A 16,878-nucleotide genomic window follows, 5' to 3' on the forward strand; every position below is an offset into this window, starting at 1 on the left:
TCTCTTTTTCTTCATGTGCTTCTTTGCCTCATTTTTCTCATCCAGTTTCTGCTTCATCTTCAACATTGGACAATCAGCTTTGATGTGTCCTGTCTTACCACACTCATAGCAGGTTTGAGTTCCAGATCTGGTCTGCCTCTTGTTTCCTGCACAACTGTTGTTAGTCTTGTTCTTACACTTCAAAAATTTTGAGAACTTTTTCACCATTAAGCTCAAAGCTTCACTGTTAGAGTTTCCATCATTGGAGTCATCTGCAGAATCTGCCTTTTTTTGTTTTACTGCAGATTTCACTACACTCTTCAAGGCTATAGTGTGCCTCTTTTCTCCATCCTCTTCTTCCTTGAGTCTTCCAAGCTCTAATTCATGTTCCCTCAATTTTCCAAAGAGAGTGGCTATGCTCATGCTAGTGAGGTCTCTAGATTCAGAAATTGCTGTCACTTTGGGCTGCCATGTCCTATTTAAGCTCTTCAAGATTTTGATATTGAGTTCCTCTTTGTCAAAGGTCTTGCCAAGAGCTAGGAGGTGATTTACTATATGTGTAAATCTTTTCTGCACATCACAAATGCTTTCTCCAGCCTTCATTCTGAACATCTCATACTCTTGAATGAGAGTATTCTTCCTTGCCCTTTTGACTTCATTCGTGCCCTCATGGGTTACTTCCAAGACATCCCACATTTCTTTGGCTGATTCACACACAGATACCCTGTAAAATTCATCCAAAGTTAGTGCAGAAGATATAATATTTTTGGCTCTAACATCATAATGTGCCCTCTTATTCTCATCAGGGGTCCATTGTGAGAATTCTTTAGGAAAAGTCTCTCCATCCACTATTTTAATTGGTTTAAAAGGTCCATTTACCACTGCATCCCATACCCCTTTGTCTACTGATTCAAGAAAGATTTTCATTCGAATTTTCCAGAAGGGATAGTTTTCCCCAGCAAACAGAGGGGGCCTGTTAATGGATGCCCCTTCAGCAAAGGTTTGAGATGTATTAGACATAACAGGATCTTTCTAATCGATTATCGTGCGATTAGCCAGCTCTGATACCAATTGTTAAAAATAGATTTGTTTAATTATCTTAACCACAAAGGGGTCTGAATTGATTAACAAGCTTTTATATGGTTTAAGATGAATCTTGAATAAATCTTTAGGTTTTAAAGCTCAATTAATCAATTTCGCAGTTTTGGGTTAATGGACTATTTAAATCAATCAAGAAAGATTATGAGAGAGAAGAAAGAAGCAAGACACACAATTTATACTGGTTCGATTCAAAAAGCATCTACATCTAGTCTTCTCCTAAGTAACACACTTAGGAGGATTCCACTAAACAGAAAGGTTCCAAGAATTACAAGCACACCTATGTAATTCTAACCCCAAAACCCAAGAACTTGATTCAACAATCAAGAACTCCCCCTAGGAGCAATGCATCCACACAATTGCACCTAGGTCCACACTTCAAACACTGAAGCAACTGTAATCAAAAATACAGAAAACAAAACAAGAAACAAATACACCTAAGCTGTGCAGATTTGACTTGATGCTCCTTGAATCAAGCAAGATCCATCATGGTAGAATCAACCATCAATTCTTCTTGGATCTGTACTTGAGTTATCTTGCAGAATCTTCTGAAACTTTGTGTCTCTCAGATGGCTCTATCTCAGATGAAAACTGCGTGATCTTTCTGATTTTTCCAGACCCAAAACAGATTCCAAAACAGCTTTTATACAAAGGTTTTTGCTATCACTAATTCGATTAGCAATTTACCTAATCGATTATCGTGAGTATATTTTCACTTACTTTGTACAATACTCACAGCTAATCCATTAGTTAAAGAACTAATCATATGCAGAATTACACAGCAGGCCTAAAATACATTTGATAAAGAGAAGCTAATTGCCTAATGCATATCCTAACTTGACCAAGCTATGTTTTATCCTAGATCAGTAGACATCATCAAAATTGTTCTTCATTTATGGATGAAAGGCTTCCCCTTTCAACACTTTAAGTCCATGATCAGTGGCGGATCTTGACCAAAATTATTGGGGGAGTCAAAATAATATACTTAAAATTTATATATTTAACAATAACTTTTACTAATTCAATAAAAATAAAAAGATAATTTACTATAGTTATAACTATAAAAAAAACTACATATATACGAAGGTTTGTTTATTATTTTTTCATATTCTTGAACTTATCAAATTATTCAATCATAACTAAATTTTTCAACTATTTTTTTTTAATATAAATAACCATATTATCTATAAATATTCATGTTTCATTTTACTAATGTGCATATATCGATTCAAAAGTCATCACAAACATTTTATTTCATTGTTATGGGATGACCAACGATATTAACCTATTTTGATCTTCACTTCTCTTTTATGAATTTTAAAAAATGGATTTATTCTTTTTTTTTCCATCAATATACCTATTTAAAAAATAAGTTTAAGATTAAAAAATAATTTATCATAATCTAATAAAAATTAAGAGACAAAAAATTATGATAATCAAGTCCACTTAAAAATTGTCTATAAAAAATCACATAATACATTACTTACTCTTCTATATTCATAAAAAATAATATACAAAATATCATGAGATAAAAAATTATGCTAAATATTAAACAACTATTTCACTATCAAGAGAGACAAGTTTTTTTCTTTAAAAATGGAAGAAAAGATGTAAAAATGAGAACAAAAATAATGAATTTCTGTTTAACTCTTCTCTTTTTTCTTTGATAACAAAAGAAATTAGGTAAAGGCGAGAGATGAGTACAATATATAAAAACCTCAAAAGACAATAAGAAAAAAAATGAAAATTATCTTAATAATTTTTGATTTATTATATTTGATTTTATATTCTTCTATTTATTAACATTAAATATTATACTTTATAAAAGAAATAAAAAAATATTTAATTTAATTTTCATTAATTTTTTAATATAATATTATCTAATTTAAAAAGATACATTTAATTTAAATAATTTTAAAATATACATAATTTAAAAAATATTAAACACATATAATTTAAAAAATTTGAAAAAAAATTGGAAAAGTTTTGGGGGGCCGTGGCCCCCGCCTGCTCTTTAAGAGCTCCGCCCCTGTCCATGATGTTCCTTGCCCCAAGTCAAAACACTTCAAGCTTGTATTTGACTCTTCTTATTTCTTATACTCTTGTAATAAAAACTTTGTAAAGGTTGGGTTAAATTATTGCTTTGGAGAGTATGAATATACTCGGGGTCAAAAGGCATGGATATATTATCTATGTCAGTGGCGAATCTTGACCAAAAGTTTTGGAAGGGCCAGAATAATATAATTTTTTGATTATTTGATTGGACCACTAGTATAACATTCTAAAAAATGACTCTTTTATAAAACAATTGGATCGTTAGATTGGATTATTAGTATAATGCTTTAAATACTTTAAAAGATGTGAAGAAATATAATTTAACTTGTTTTCATCTTCACGTGTAGCTTCTTCCCTTTTACTACTTCTACCAAATAAATTCATTACTCTATTCTTCATCGATATGTTTTTTTTTAAATATATTAAAAAATAATTTATCATAATCTAATAAATATTGAGAGACATAAGTATTAGAAGAAAAATATATTATAATCAAGTCACAATTAAAAATCGGTTATAAAAAAAACACATACATTTTTTTTCTTCTATAATCATAAAAAGTAAGTATACAAAAGGCTCATGAGATAAAAAATAATTTTAATAACTATTAAAGTAATATTTCATCATCAAGTAAGACAAGAGAGAGTTACATTTTTTTTTCTTCGAGAAATGAAGGAAACAGATGAGAAATGAGAGCAAACATAATGAGTATGTGTCTAACTTTATTTTTCTTCAAAAAAAAAAACATGTGATAGTGAGAGATGAGTACAATTTTGTCAAAATTTAAAAAGGCAATAAAAGAAGAAAATAAAAAATATTTTAATAAATGTTTGGTTTAATTACTCTTTTGGTTATTGTTTCCAAAAATGTAAGTTGATTTTTCCGTTCTTTTAGTTCCAATTTAGTGGCAATTTGATATTTTTAAACGAAAATAAATACTAAAAGACTAATTAAACCTATTTTTTTTTATTTTTTTATTTTGGATTTTATGTTTTATTATTTATTAACATTAAATGTTGTATTTTATAAAAAATAAAGAAACACAATTTAATTATCACTAAAATATACTATTTAAAATTTTAAAAGTTTTTAAAAATAAGAAAATGGATATATAATTTTAAAAAAAAATCAAAAATATTGGGGCTATGCACCTCCATGCTCCTATGATGCTCTGCCCTGATCTATGTGTGTTTATTTTATTAGTCTATTAATAAAATAATTCTTGAGTATATTTTCTAACACGATCAACCTTAAATTTTGACATTTTGATGGGTAAGATTTTTATTATTTTGAAACCTTCTGAAACTTTGATTGATGTATTTAATTTAAGCTAAAATACGATTCAATTAAAATTCAACAAGTGGAGTAAAATCAAGTCAACTATATGCAATACAATATATTGATTTTATCATTATATATACATACATAGAATAAAAGAAAAATGAAATTTCAAATTAAGTTACATTTATAGATAGATGTTTAAAATTTTAAAAATATCATTATAAACACAATACCATGTTATACAAAATGTTTTTAATTAAATACGAAAATTACATGTTAAATAGTTCAAAGCTTTATATATATATTTAAATTATTAAAAAAAATCAGATTGTAACAGACAAAATACAACCTAAACCTCTGTATATAAAATTTAAATCGGTTCACTTTGGCATTTGTCTTTTAGACTTATGAGTTTGCTAAAAAGACAGTAACCCAAATCTTAATACGCCTTATCTCCACGCAACCTAAAGAGAATCCCTTTACGGTAAGTTATCTTTGTTTTTTTCTACACCTCTCAATCTTTCTCCTCCACACACTCACACTTTCCTTACTTCTTCACACTATTAAACAAATTTATTATTAATTAACATGTGCAAAATCTATCATTCACATCAAATTATCTCATCCATAAATATTACAAAATACTCTACAAAAATATGAAAAATATTAAAAATGTAAACTTTATTTTATTTCTTTACCTGATAACATTAAAATAAAAATGCTCATACTACATTTTATTTAACACCTTTTAGTTTTTCCAAACTAACATCAATAGTTTGGTTTGTATTCTCTTAACAAAATTAGTTCTGCATTAAAATATGAAAAGAGTCGTGGGATTTAGTTTTTAAACAAAAAAAAAAAACTTTTTAAGCCATGCCAAATTATAATTAATCAACTCACAAACCATTTTTATGTACTTAAACCAAAATTAGTGTGAAATTGTACTATTTGAACACGTGGCTGGTGGGTGGTTTCATTAGGTAGCCAGAACATTCTGGACGAAATGTCAAAATGGGTCGGGTAAGCGTGACCCGCCAATCTATTCAAACGGGTTTTGGTAATTTTAGTATTCAATCTAATTTGGGATGTTCGGTTTAACGTGTCGATCCCTGAATCAGAAATAAGATGGAATGGTTTGCTAACTCGATTCTTTTAAAAATAAGAATATTGTTTAAATTTTTTATTTTTTTATTATATTATTTACGAGATACAAATATATAATATTGTAATTTTAACATGATACTTGTAAAGTTCAAACTATTCTTTTAAAATTAACTAATGAAAAAAATACGTTAAGTGAATTTTTAATATGTATATTAAACTTAGAATTAAAACTAACAAATTTTAAAACATAAAATAACGGACTAACACGAGTTCAAATAAAGAAAAAGCAACTCCAACAAAGAAGCCCGTTATGTCACTGTTCCATTCACACAAACAAATTAAATATGATAAATTTATAAATTATTTAAAAAATTCAAAATATATTGAGTATACATAAAATTAGAATATATAATATATATATATATATTATTTAAAATTAAAAAATAAGACTTTAAAATTTAAATACTAAATTTTGGAACTACAATGACTTTTTTAAACTATTTTTAATTTTTCAAATTTGGTGTTTAAAAGTGTTCCAGCGGAAAACAAATAAGAGATGTCAAACACAAGTATCATCTTACCTCAATTCGCAATCTTCCTAGTAAGTTTTCTTCCGGCATGTATGTGTTATATGCTGGTGTCTCGGTTTGGACCGATTTGGACCCGGGAGGGGTTACCTGCGGAAGAGATCCGATGCTCAAGTCAGCTAAGAATTCTCAAAAAGTCAAATATCGTGATTAAGGAATTAATGAATACATACCTTTAATTCGTGGGGTCCATGTGTATTAATAGATTATTAATTATGCTTGGCCACGTCATGGGTTGGGCTTTTGATTGGGCCACAGCTGGGCCTGGGCTAAGCCCAGGTCCCATAGTCTGGTTATTGAGGGTCCCAGGATCATGGTTGGTGGTGTTTTAGGTTTACCAAGTTCTCGTTCAATTTTCTTAAGTTAGCGGCTTAGGCCGCTTACTCTTGATTGTTGACATATGTTATTATGGTCTGCGTTCTTAGGGGGCTATGTAGGCGGATGTCATGGTTGTAGTCAAGTTAGGCCGTCTAAGTGTAGTACACCAGTCCCCCAATCTCTGTCGGTGCATCTATAGCGACAAAGGATGATAAATGTTGACGTACTTTGTTGGGCCGACTAGGTATAATACAAAAAGAAATTAAATTATATTTTACTAATTTTAAGAGACTCAAATAAATTACTTTAAGTTAAGGGATTAAAAGTAAACTTGTCATCAATTTTAAAACTAAAAATATAATTAAATCTTAAATTTGAACCAAATATTAATCCTTGAATATTTTTTGACGCAAATATTTATCTAAAAAGGAATCAAATTTATTTATTTATAGAAAACATGTTTATAAAGTTTATATTAATAAGAAAAAAATACTTCAAATAATATATATATATATATATATATATTATCACTATTTAGGTATATATTTTGAATTATGTGTTAAAGTTTATAAAAAAAAGAATAAGAAATGGCGGAATTCTTTATATTTTAATATTTTAAAAATATATGATAATTTTAATTTATATAAATGAGGTATTAAGTAAATTTTAAAAATATATATAATATGTCAGATTATAAATTTTGACAAATTTTTTTAAGGAAATTGACAAATGAGTGATAGTTATGTAAGTTATATCAACGTGATCTAATAAAAAAAAATCATACAAATCATACCAATGTGATGTGATAAAAAGGAAAGAGAATCTTTCAAGCAAGACGAAACATATCTAGGATCGTGGAACATGTCTCGGTCCATAACTCTTGTTCCAAACTCTGAAAACCCGGAGAAGGAGCAGATTTTCATGTTCCTTTTTCACTAAATTAAAGGTAATTTTTCCCTAAACAATTCAAGGTTTAATCGTTATGATTGTTTTTAAGCTCGAATTGCTAATTTTCCTGTTCTGTTCTGGGTAATGGCTAAAAAATCATTTTACACTTTTATTGTAAACGCAGTTCATGATGTCGGTGATAAAAAATGATCCATTTGTTGTTAAGAACTACGAGAATTTTTAATTTGGCTCTTTCTCTTGTCTATTATCACAGGAAATCGAGTGAAGTTTGCAGTGAACCGTTTTGTTTTTCTCTCTGTTAGAGTTGAACACAGTTTCTGGGTATGGAAACTCTTTCTTATGGGTCAGCACCATGCTGTCAAGTTGTGAACTCAAAGTGGAAATTGGTTGAAAACAGTTTGAATTCACGTCAATCAATAGTTTCTTCAGTAGGAAAACTTGGAGTTTGTTACACCAACACTACTTCTACATGTGGGTCTTTGAGATTTTGTGATATGGGTCGGGTGCAGCTAAGAGGCTCTAAAAGATTCAATTTCAAAGTTTGTAGTGGAAGTTATGATGGTTATGTGATTGAAGAGGGAGCAAGGGATATTTCAGGGGTAGGGGAGCTTGCAACAAAGGTTCTAATTCCAGGTCTACCTGATGGTTCAAATGGTGAATCTGGTGCAGAAATAAGTAGTTGCTTTTGGAGATGGAAGCCTAAACTCAACGTGCACTATGAGAAAGCAGGGTGCGAAAACGTGGATTCTCCTGGTGTTCTCTTTCTGCCAGGTTTTGGTGTTGGCTCTTTCCATTATGAGAAGCAACTTAAGGATTTGGGGCGTGACTACAGAGTTTGGGCTCTGGATTTTCTTGGCCAAGGGATGTCTTTGCCTTTTGAAGACCCTGCCCCTCTTTCCAAGGAAGAGGTTGCATCGAATGAAGGTGTTTCTTCATGGGGTTTTGGAGATGAAACTGAACCATGGGCGGCTAAGCTTGTTTACTCAGTTGATCTGTGGCAAGATCAAGTTCGTTGCTTTGTAGAAGAGGTAAGGCACATGAGCTGTTTGTTAATATTCCTTTATTAGCTATCTGAGTTCAGCTTTTTAGCTACATGATAGATCTGTATTTTAGGTAATCTGAAATATAGTTGATGCAAAGGGTTTTGATATTCTATAATTTGAAGGCTCAGGAGGATTAGTTTTAATATGAAACTAATTTGCTTTTGGAAATTAATCATTGAAGAAATTATCCAAATTAACTATTTGTTACAACAGGTCATTGGTGAACCAGTCTACATCGTGGGCAACTCACTAGGAGGATTGGTTGCATTGTATTTTGCAGCTTGCAATCCTCATTTAGTGAAAGGTGTCACGTTGCTTAATGCAACACCTTTTTGGGGGTTTCTTCCAAATCCAATAAAAAATCCAAGACTAGCCAAAATATTTCCATGGGCTGGAACTTTCCCTCTACCTTCAAGTATAAAGAAATTTACAGAGTTGTTGTAAGTATGGATTTATTTTTATTTATTGCTTCGTTTCTATCTCTTTTGCTGACATTGTTTCAATATTTTAGTTAAGAACTTGAATACAAGTACAGTTCATGCATGTTAAGTACTTATCCATTAATATGTGAGTGATAAATAAGAAACTCTGCTTAATGAACCTGGTGTTCTATCTTGAAGAAGAAACTTTACAACACTATTAACAAAACATCACTCCATTAACCCTGAAGAAACTCTCATGCAGACAAAGTCACTGAGGTTTACATCACAATGAATAAGATTGTTCTGGATGATTCATTTGTTTTTTCGTTGATGTGTTCTGGATGAGTGTCTGTCATTTCATTGTGTTCATAATTGGTGAGAGTGAGAGTGCAACTCCAGGTTTACTCAATTGTATGTTTTCCATTAACTTAACATTTTATAATCTTTTATCTTCTAGGTGGGAGAAAATTTCTGATCCTAAAAGCATTGCTGAGGTACTTGGTCAGGTTTATGCAGATCATTCAACAAACGTAGATAACGTTTTTTCACGCATAGTTGAAACCACAAGGCATCCAGCTGCAGCTGCATCATTTGCCTCAATAATGTTTGCTCCTCAGGGAGAACTATCCTTCAGTGAAACATTATCCAGGTAGAAATTACAAGCTCTCTGTAGTGAAACACTATCCTTCAATCAAACTGGTACTAGATGTTCATGAATTCACATAGGATTTTCATGGTTTCTGCATTTTAGATGTCGAGGAAACAATGTGCCAATCTGCCTCATGTATGGAAAAGAAGATCCCTGGGTGGGGCCACTTTGGGGATTCCAGGTTCAAAGGCAGGTGCCTAATGCTCCATATTATCAAATCAGTCCTGCTGGTCACTGTCCTCATGATGAAGTTCCTGAGGTATGAAAATCCTCTCATATCTGATTGAAAATTTCCTCTCTGCACTTTTCAATTGCAATCTGAGACCACGAAGATATAAAAGTTTATCAATTTTATATGATAACGAACATGCACTCAAAATTGGATTATGGAACTACTGCTATATTTCTTAATGAATCGGAATCATTTCTTCCATGTGCTTGCCTTTCCCCATTGATAAATGCTAACAACCATTATCCACTATTGATTGAAAGTAGTTGAAAATCACCAATTTCACTTTTCCCTTATTGTTAAGAAACACTTTCTCTGTAACTGGGTTTCATTATACACAAAACCATTACTTGTTGAGTCACTAAACTTTGGCTGGAATCTTGAGAAAAGAATGTTAATATTTAACTTTTACGAAGTTCTTCAAATTGATTATTAAAGTTTGTTCCTTCTTTAGAATGATTGTCATGATCATGATCTCAATAATTAATACTAGAAGTTTCTTTGTAGATAATAAATTTCTTACTTCGTGGGTGGATCAGAAACCTAGAGTCTCAGGGTTCTGTATCGTTACCACTGCTTGAAGATCTAGACAGTGTGAAGCACAGGGTTATTGACAGGGAATTAGAATTTCCCAGAGAAGGATCAAGAAGGTCTGTGATGGTGAGATTTTTCACTTCCAATGTCTCACTTAGGGACAGGATAAGATCTTTGATAAAATTTCAATCAAAGTTCAAAAATCTTCTGGCAGCCAAATCTCAGTGACGTGGTGAAGCTCATGGATCTTCAAATATAAATCAACTTTGTATAGTGATTAATTAAAAGAAGTTATATTTATGATTCAGATATATTTGTAACTTCAATTTATTCTGTGTTTATAATATTGGATTAATGACTGAATTGATTCAGGGCAGTGTATGAATTATAATTGAATCGGTAAAAATAGATAATATTTTTAATATAACATAATATTAGAATAAAAAAAAAACATGTTTCTCAGTCATTTATTAAGGTAAAATAAGTATTCAAGTCGCAAAATTTCATTCTAATTGTTATTCTTTTAAGATAAAAAAAACATGCTCTAAGTATTTGAAGTCTCAAACTACTGCAATTATAATTATTTCTTTCTCGATCAAAAATATTTGATATAAGTGTTTAAAACTTCTTATTTCGGTTCTTAGAAAGAAAAAAATGGACTCTAATCAGTAGAGAACAAATTGTAAATTTATATAAGAAATATTAAGATACTACTTTCGATTTAAAAATTTTAAAATGATAACTTTAAAATGATAATTCATTTCTACTAAATGAATTCATAACATAATCTACTATCAATATTATAGAAAAAAAAAACGCTATAGTCTAAGACCTCAAATTTATGCAGAGTACAAGCACGGTACAAGTCGCTTCATGCGACAATGTCAATATAATGTACAAAATTAAAATAAATATTTACAAAAATCTATTATAGAATATGAAAAGCAAATAGAAACCAAGAATCGATATGCAAGGGTGTCACTATCAGTTTTCAAAATATAGTTTAAATGGTATTTTGAGGTAAATTAGTAGTAATTTAATTGCTGAAAAAAGTAATGTAGTTCTTAAGTATGTAAAAAATCATAAATGATGTATAAATTTTAAAATTTAAAATAAAATCAGTCCTTAAAAATATATATTTAATATCAAGTTGATCATTAAATATAAAATATTAATCATAAAATGGTCTCCCGAAATACAACATATTCTATTCTCCAAAAAATTAAATGGATGCTAACTTTTTCTAAGACCAGAATAATCATTTACCACTCTTTCAAATTTTCTTTTTTTTTCTTCATTAGCTAAATGATAACAAAATGTACCAAATATTCAATAACCCAAACTATTTTGTTGTGTCTCTAAATCTCTCTTTCACACAATGTGTTGTAAAAATCTTAGCTCAAAGTAGAGCTCTGCTTAAAAACTAAATTTGGAAACAAAAAAATCATAATTAATTTACCGTAACTTAAACATGCTTATAATTTAAGCATAAATTGATAGTAAATCTGTGATTATCAATTTCAATAAAAGAAACATTTAATTGTTAAAACAAAAGCAGAAATAAAAATCAGTATTAAGATTCAGTAGTTACAAATTAAGCTGTTTCTACCCAAAAACACGTTTTCAAAAAGGGGCAAACACTATACTCCAAGGCTCAATTTTGTTGATTTAGGTTAGCTGCAGTGGCCATGGATGCCGCCACGCCGCCAGGTTTAGCAGCCACTTCTTCAGCCTCCCCTCGCCGTGTAGACTGCACCTCCGCCGCATGCACAGCCTCAGCGTCTTCTTTCGTCACTGCCTTGTCCACCGAGAGCTTCTCCGTCGCATCCTTTTAAGATGCGATCGTCATCCCATCCAAAATTATTAGAATGATTAAGCACATCAAATAAACACTTTTTTTTTTCTTTAAATAGCAAACTCATTTAATCTCGTATAAAAATAAACAATTTTTTTTAAAAGAGTAAAATGAAAATATTTACAAAAAAAAAAAATCTATCATCTAAAAACACATTTACTGAGAATCAAAACAATTATGAAAAACTAAAAATTTATCCACAAATTATCGATCAACAGCGATGCGTGACAATTTAAATAACATATTTTAGTATTAAGAAAATTGAACATTTGGATTTTCTAAATTAGTTCTTAACCTTTACTGTTTTCATAAGTAAACACTTTAATTTAAGTTCATACAAAAAAACACTTCTATAAAGACTTTTAACAAGATTGAACATTAATTAACTATGTAATAATTAATAATTTTTTTCTATAATAACTTTCATATATTAATAGTCAAAATAATTTTATAAATAAAGAAAATAGTTAAACAATATAAAATTTTATTATAATTTTTAAAACATGATTTATAGAAAACTTCATAACTAATTAAAATTTGAAACCAATGCTTAAATATAATTTTAGTCTTCATAATAGCTATTATTAATATTTTTATAGATTAAATTTTAAATACTAAAGTAAGATAGAATTTAAAATTAAAACTTAATAGAATCCTCAAATTTTATTTTAATTCAACTGTTTGACTAATTTATTTTTATATTAATAAAGTTTGATCAATTAAAAATTTTATATACGAACTAAAATTTATGACTTTCTAAAATAGTAGATCTAAAGGCTAAACTAAAATTACATTTAAATTTAAAATAAATAAATCATAATTTTTAATGTTTAACTTCTGTTTGACATAAGAAAAAATCACCTAAATACATGTTTATTGTAAAGGAAATAATTTTTTTAAAATGAATTAAAATTAATTAAATATGGTCCGAAAAATATATAAAATTTTAAAAATTTTAAAAATCAACGTATCTATGGGTTTCTTAATCTATATGGTAAAATCTAAGTGATAATCTCTTCTAATGTAATTTTCTAACCAAACATTTTTCCTGTCATTATTATTTATTTTTTATTTAGAAAGAAAAAAACTAAGAAGCAAAAGAAATGGCTTCGGCGGCAATGTTCTTACCGTTAAGATATCGGAAAGTTTCGTCTTGTCTTGTGGTCGCGTGACGTGACTGTTGAAAGTGGCCGCCGCCTGCGCCGTTTCACCCATGCCGCCGGACCTCACGCTCTTCTCGCCGGAAGCCCTAATCTCTGCCGCGCTGATCGCAGCTGCGTCGTCTTGGTCCACCGCTTTATTCCCCGCCGCTATAGCCGCCGCTTCCAAAGCTTCTCCGATGGTTATGGGGTCGCCATCTATGGCAGCAGAACCGATGCCTGTGGGAACCACCGGCTCGAGACGCTCGACGCTCTTCTCCAAGACGCTGCTGCGGTCGTTCACCGCGCTGGAGACACCGGAGAGGTCGCCGTGATCGGAGATCTCATGATCTGCCTGTGGTTTCCTGAGCTGTTGATGACTCATTTTGGGGATGAGATTAGAATGTCTGATGGTATTGCATTTTGTTCTAAATATAAGCATGCAAGTATTGGAATGTTTTCGATGGTGCATGCACAACACGTGTTCGTTTTGCACTATTCTTACTTGTGTTGTAGTGTAGGATAATATAACACGTGGCTTTTGTGGTGCGTGTACAAAAAATGGTGATTTTTTAAATCTGGATGAATTGAATATGTGTTAACATTTTACCTTTTAGGAGTTTGGAAAAGGGGGTTGGACATGCTAGTCGTGGGATTGTTTTATTTGGCTGGCAAGTCTAGTATAAGATATAACAATGATTTAATTTATTTTGAAAGAATTTAATTAATTTTTTTATTAGTAGTTTTGTTAAGTTATAAAAGTTTTTATGTTAACTCAATTTTCTTGCTACTTATTAATATAACTTTTATTTAACTTAAAAATGTAAAAAAAAAAACATTACAAGTAAATCATGATTAGAAATAAAAAATAAGTTTAGATTTCTTTTCTTTCTCGTTCTGCTTCGTCTCCTTTCTCCTTTCATTTATTCTTCTGTCGACTATATTTGTTATCCAAGATGACTGGTTTTGGTTGTGGGGTTTCGTTGGTTTGGTTTTTGTAAAGGCGTTTTCTTGAGACAGTGGTTGTCGTGCAGAGCTTCTGTGGAAGGTGTGACCGTTTTTGGTTCTAGATTTTTTGTTGTCTAAGGTTTTGTTTGATCTTTTAAGGGTTTAGGGTTTTGATCGTTTTGTTTCACTTGGGGTTGTGTTCGTACGTTGATTGTGGGTTTTGCGAGAATTTGTGGTTATGTTTTTGATATTATTTGTGTTTTCGTGTTTGGGTTTGAGGGTTGTGGGTTGTGGAATCTATTTTTGTTGTTTCTTGATTTTTGTTGTGCAGTTGTTTATTTACATTATTTATAAGCTTTTTGTATGATATTTGTGGTTGTTTTCTTGTGGTGTTTAGGTTACAAGTTTTTATGTTTGGGTTGAAAATTTTACTGTAAATTTGAGAGTTATTTTTTAGTTATTTTATAACTCAAATAACTTGAATTATTTGTGTTTGTAGGCATACTTGGGTACCAAAATTGTTGTTAAAGTATGACGAAGAAGTTTGATACGGTTAAGGATATTAATGGAAATATGGAGACCCTAAAACTTGGAGTTAGAATTAATGATCTTTGGGAGGTCAAAAATAGGAATGGAGGTAAACATATTGAAATGGTTTGGGTGGATGATAAGGTAAGTGTGACTACAATTTCTAACTACGTACTTCTTTTGTGTTTAACTTAAAGTTAGTCATGGTTATATATATGTTGTAGGGGGACATGATTCCTACTATGGTGAAAAAGAAAGACCTGGTTGTTTGGGTGGAAAAATTGGTAGAAGGTGAATCATATGTGATGCATAACTTTAAAATTTTGAAAAGCCAGGGTCAATATCGTATATGTGAACATGATTATAAGTTGTTATTTATTGGTGCAACTGTTGTGAAAGCTCAACCTATGCCGAATATACTTCTAAAAGTATACAAGTTCAAAAGTATAAAGGAAATCATTGATGAAGATTGTTGTCCATCAATCTTGATTGGTATGTATATATTACATTTTTTGTTATTTGGTATCTATATAAATGGTTAGAACTAATTACTTTGTTGTTGTATTCAGATATTATTAGGATGGTTCAAAATGTCAGAATCAAGCCATGCTCCAAAAATGTTATTTTTTATGTCTCAGATTTAAGGTACTTGCCAATATATATTTTCATGGTTCTTTTTGTACTTTTTGAATAATTTTAATTTTGTTCAAATGATATCATGCAGTGGTGCTATAATTAATTGTACTTTGTGGGATGGATATGCTGTTATATATTTATAATAATATTGCAAAAATAATAGCGTTGCAGTTGTTGCAACGTGAGCAAGCCTCCCTCCTTTTTAGGATGGTGCATGCTGTTGCAGTGAGATCTCCTCCACATGTTGATCCCACATCCACATTTTATGGGATATTATTTTCCACACTAAGCTTCAGTTACAGAGCATGGATTTTTAAATTCATTCATCACCTATAAATAGGAGCTTAAATCCTCTTCCAAAATAACTTTTCTCATCCCTCCTTTTCTTATTTCTTCCTTCTCTCTTCTCTTATATCCTGGGTTACTTATCTTGCTAGTTTCCTCGGGATATATCCGAGATGTTCCTGTTGTATCCTGGGGGATTTGCGCATATATTGCGGCTAAATCCTTAAGGATAGTGTTTTTACACACCTCAAGAAATTCCTTTTATCTATACTTTTATCTATTTTATGCATATTTGCTAACATATGCCACAAAGTTTAGGGAAGATGTGAAGGATATGAAAAATGAAGGCGTCTTTGTCATTATTTTGACTCAAACAAAGATTAAGGTTGCTTCAGGTAGTAAATATATGTTTCTATATATTGTTTTATTATGTATGAATTTAATAAATAATTCCTCTTTTAGGGCAATGGCCAATTTTGATATCAAACTCATAGCATGGTTCAAAGCTGTTAATGGATGATAATATACCTGAGATTAAAGAAATGAAGCAGAAGTTGATGGAGTAAGTGATTTTGGAATATCTTATTTTTTTTGTTATGTTTTGTTATATATTTATAATAATATTGCAAAAATAATAGCGTTGTAGTTGTTGCAATGTGAACAAGCCTCCCTCCTTTTTAGGATGGTGCATGTTGTTGCAGCGAGATCTCCTCCACATGTTGATCCCACATCCACATTTTATGGGATATTATTTTCAACACTAGGCTTCACTTACAGAGCATGGATTTTTAAATCCCTTCATCACACAACCCTTTTCTGATATCTCTTTTTTTCTTTTTTTTCTTCTTTTTTCTCTCTTCTCTTATATCCTGGGTTACTTACTCTTTAAAGAGTTTATCTTGCTAGTTTATGTTATCTGCGGGATATATCTGAGATGTTCCTGTTGTACCTTGGGGGCTTTGCGCATATACTGCGGATAAATCCTTAAGGGTAGTGTTTCCAACACGCCTCAGGAATTCCTTTTATTTATGTTTTTATCTTTTTTATGCATATTTGCTAACAATCTTAAGGATTTATCTATTTATTTATTTTTTGATACTTTGATCCTGGATTATTTTCGGAAGAGAGATGGATTATTTTTCTGACGAGATAAAATTACGAAACACGTGATTGGCTAAATGGGAAGAAGAGATGCGCACGAAAATGATGGTGTAGAAAACGATGGTGACCATTGGCGGCGACGACAATGGCTAGGTTAGGTGCTTGCAACTTTCGAAGG

At 30.7% G+C, this 16,878-nt stretch overlaps 2 protein-coding genes across 3 annotated transcripts; one reads left to right on the top strand and one right to left on the bottom strand.

The window, feature by feature from the left end:
* Positions 1-7,179: 7,179 nt before the first annotated feature.
* On the top strand, positions 7,180-10,579 carry LOC114192815 (pheophytinase, chloroplastic). Of its 2 annotated transcripts, XM_028082639.1 has the most exons (6): positions 7,180-7,368; positions 7,585-8,359; positions 8,588-8,814; positions 9,254-9,445; positions 9,548-9,704; positions 10,182-10,579. In XM_028082639.1, the coding sequence occupies exons 2-6, from the start codon at positions 7,655-7,657 to the stop codon at positions 10,434-10,436; spliced, it is 1,536 nt and encodes a 511-aa protein (XP_027938440.1). In that variant the 5' UTR covers positions 7,180-7,368; positions 7,585-7,654; the 3' UTR covers positions 10,437-10,579. The 2 variants fall into 2 exon arrangements, with proteins under 2 accessions (XP_027938440.1, XP_027938448.1); XM_028082647.1 differs by lacking the exon at positions 10,182-10,579 and having other exon boundaries at positions 9,548-9,710.
* A 1,122-nt stretch (positions 10,580-11,701) lies between these two features.
* On the bottom strand, positions 11,702-13,624 carry LOC114162108 (late embryogenesis abundant protein 3-like). The gene is made up of 2 exons (XM_028045888.1): positions 13,192-13,624; positions 11,702-12,036 (listed from the first exon to the last, which is right to left on the bottom strand). The coding sequence occupies exons 1-2, from the start codon at positions 13,585-13,587 to the stop codon at positions 11,863-11,865; spliced, it is 570 nt and encodes a 189-aa protein (XP_027901689.1). The 5' UTR covers positions 13,588-13,624; the 3' UTR covers positions 11,702-11,862.
* Positions 13,625-16,878: the final 3,254 nt, after the last annotated feature.

This window comes from Vigna unguiculata, chromosome 1 (assembly GCF_004118075.2).
Source record: "Vigna unguiculata cultivar IT97K-499-35 chromosome 1, ASM411807v1, whole genome shotgun sequence".
NCBI classification, from domain to species: domain Eukaryota; kingdom Viridiplantae; phylum Streptophyta; class Magnoliopsida; order Fabales; family Fabaceae; genus Vigna; species Vigna unguiculata.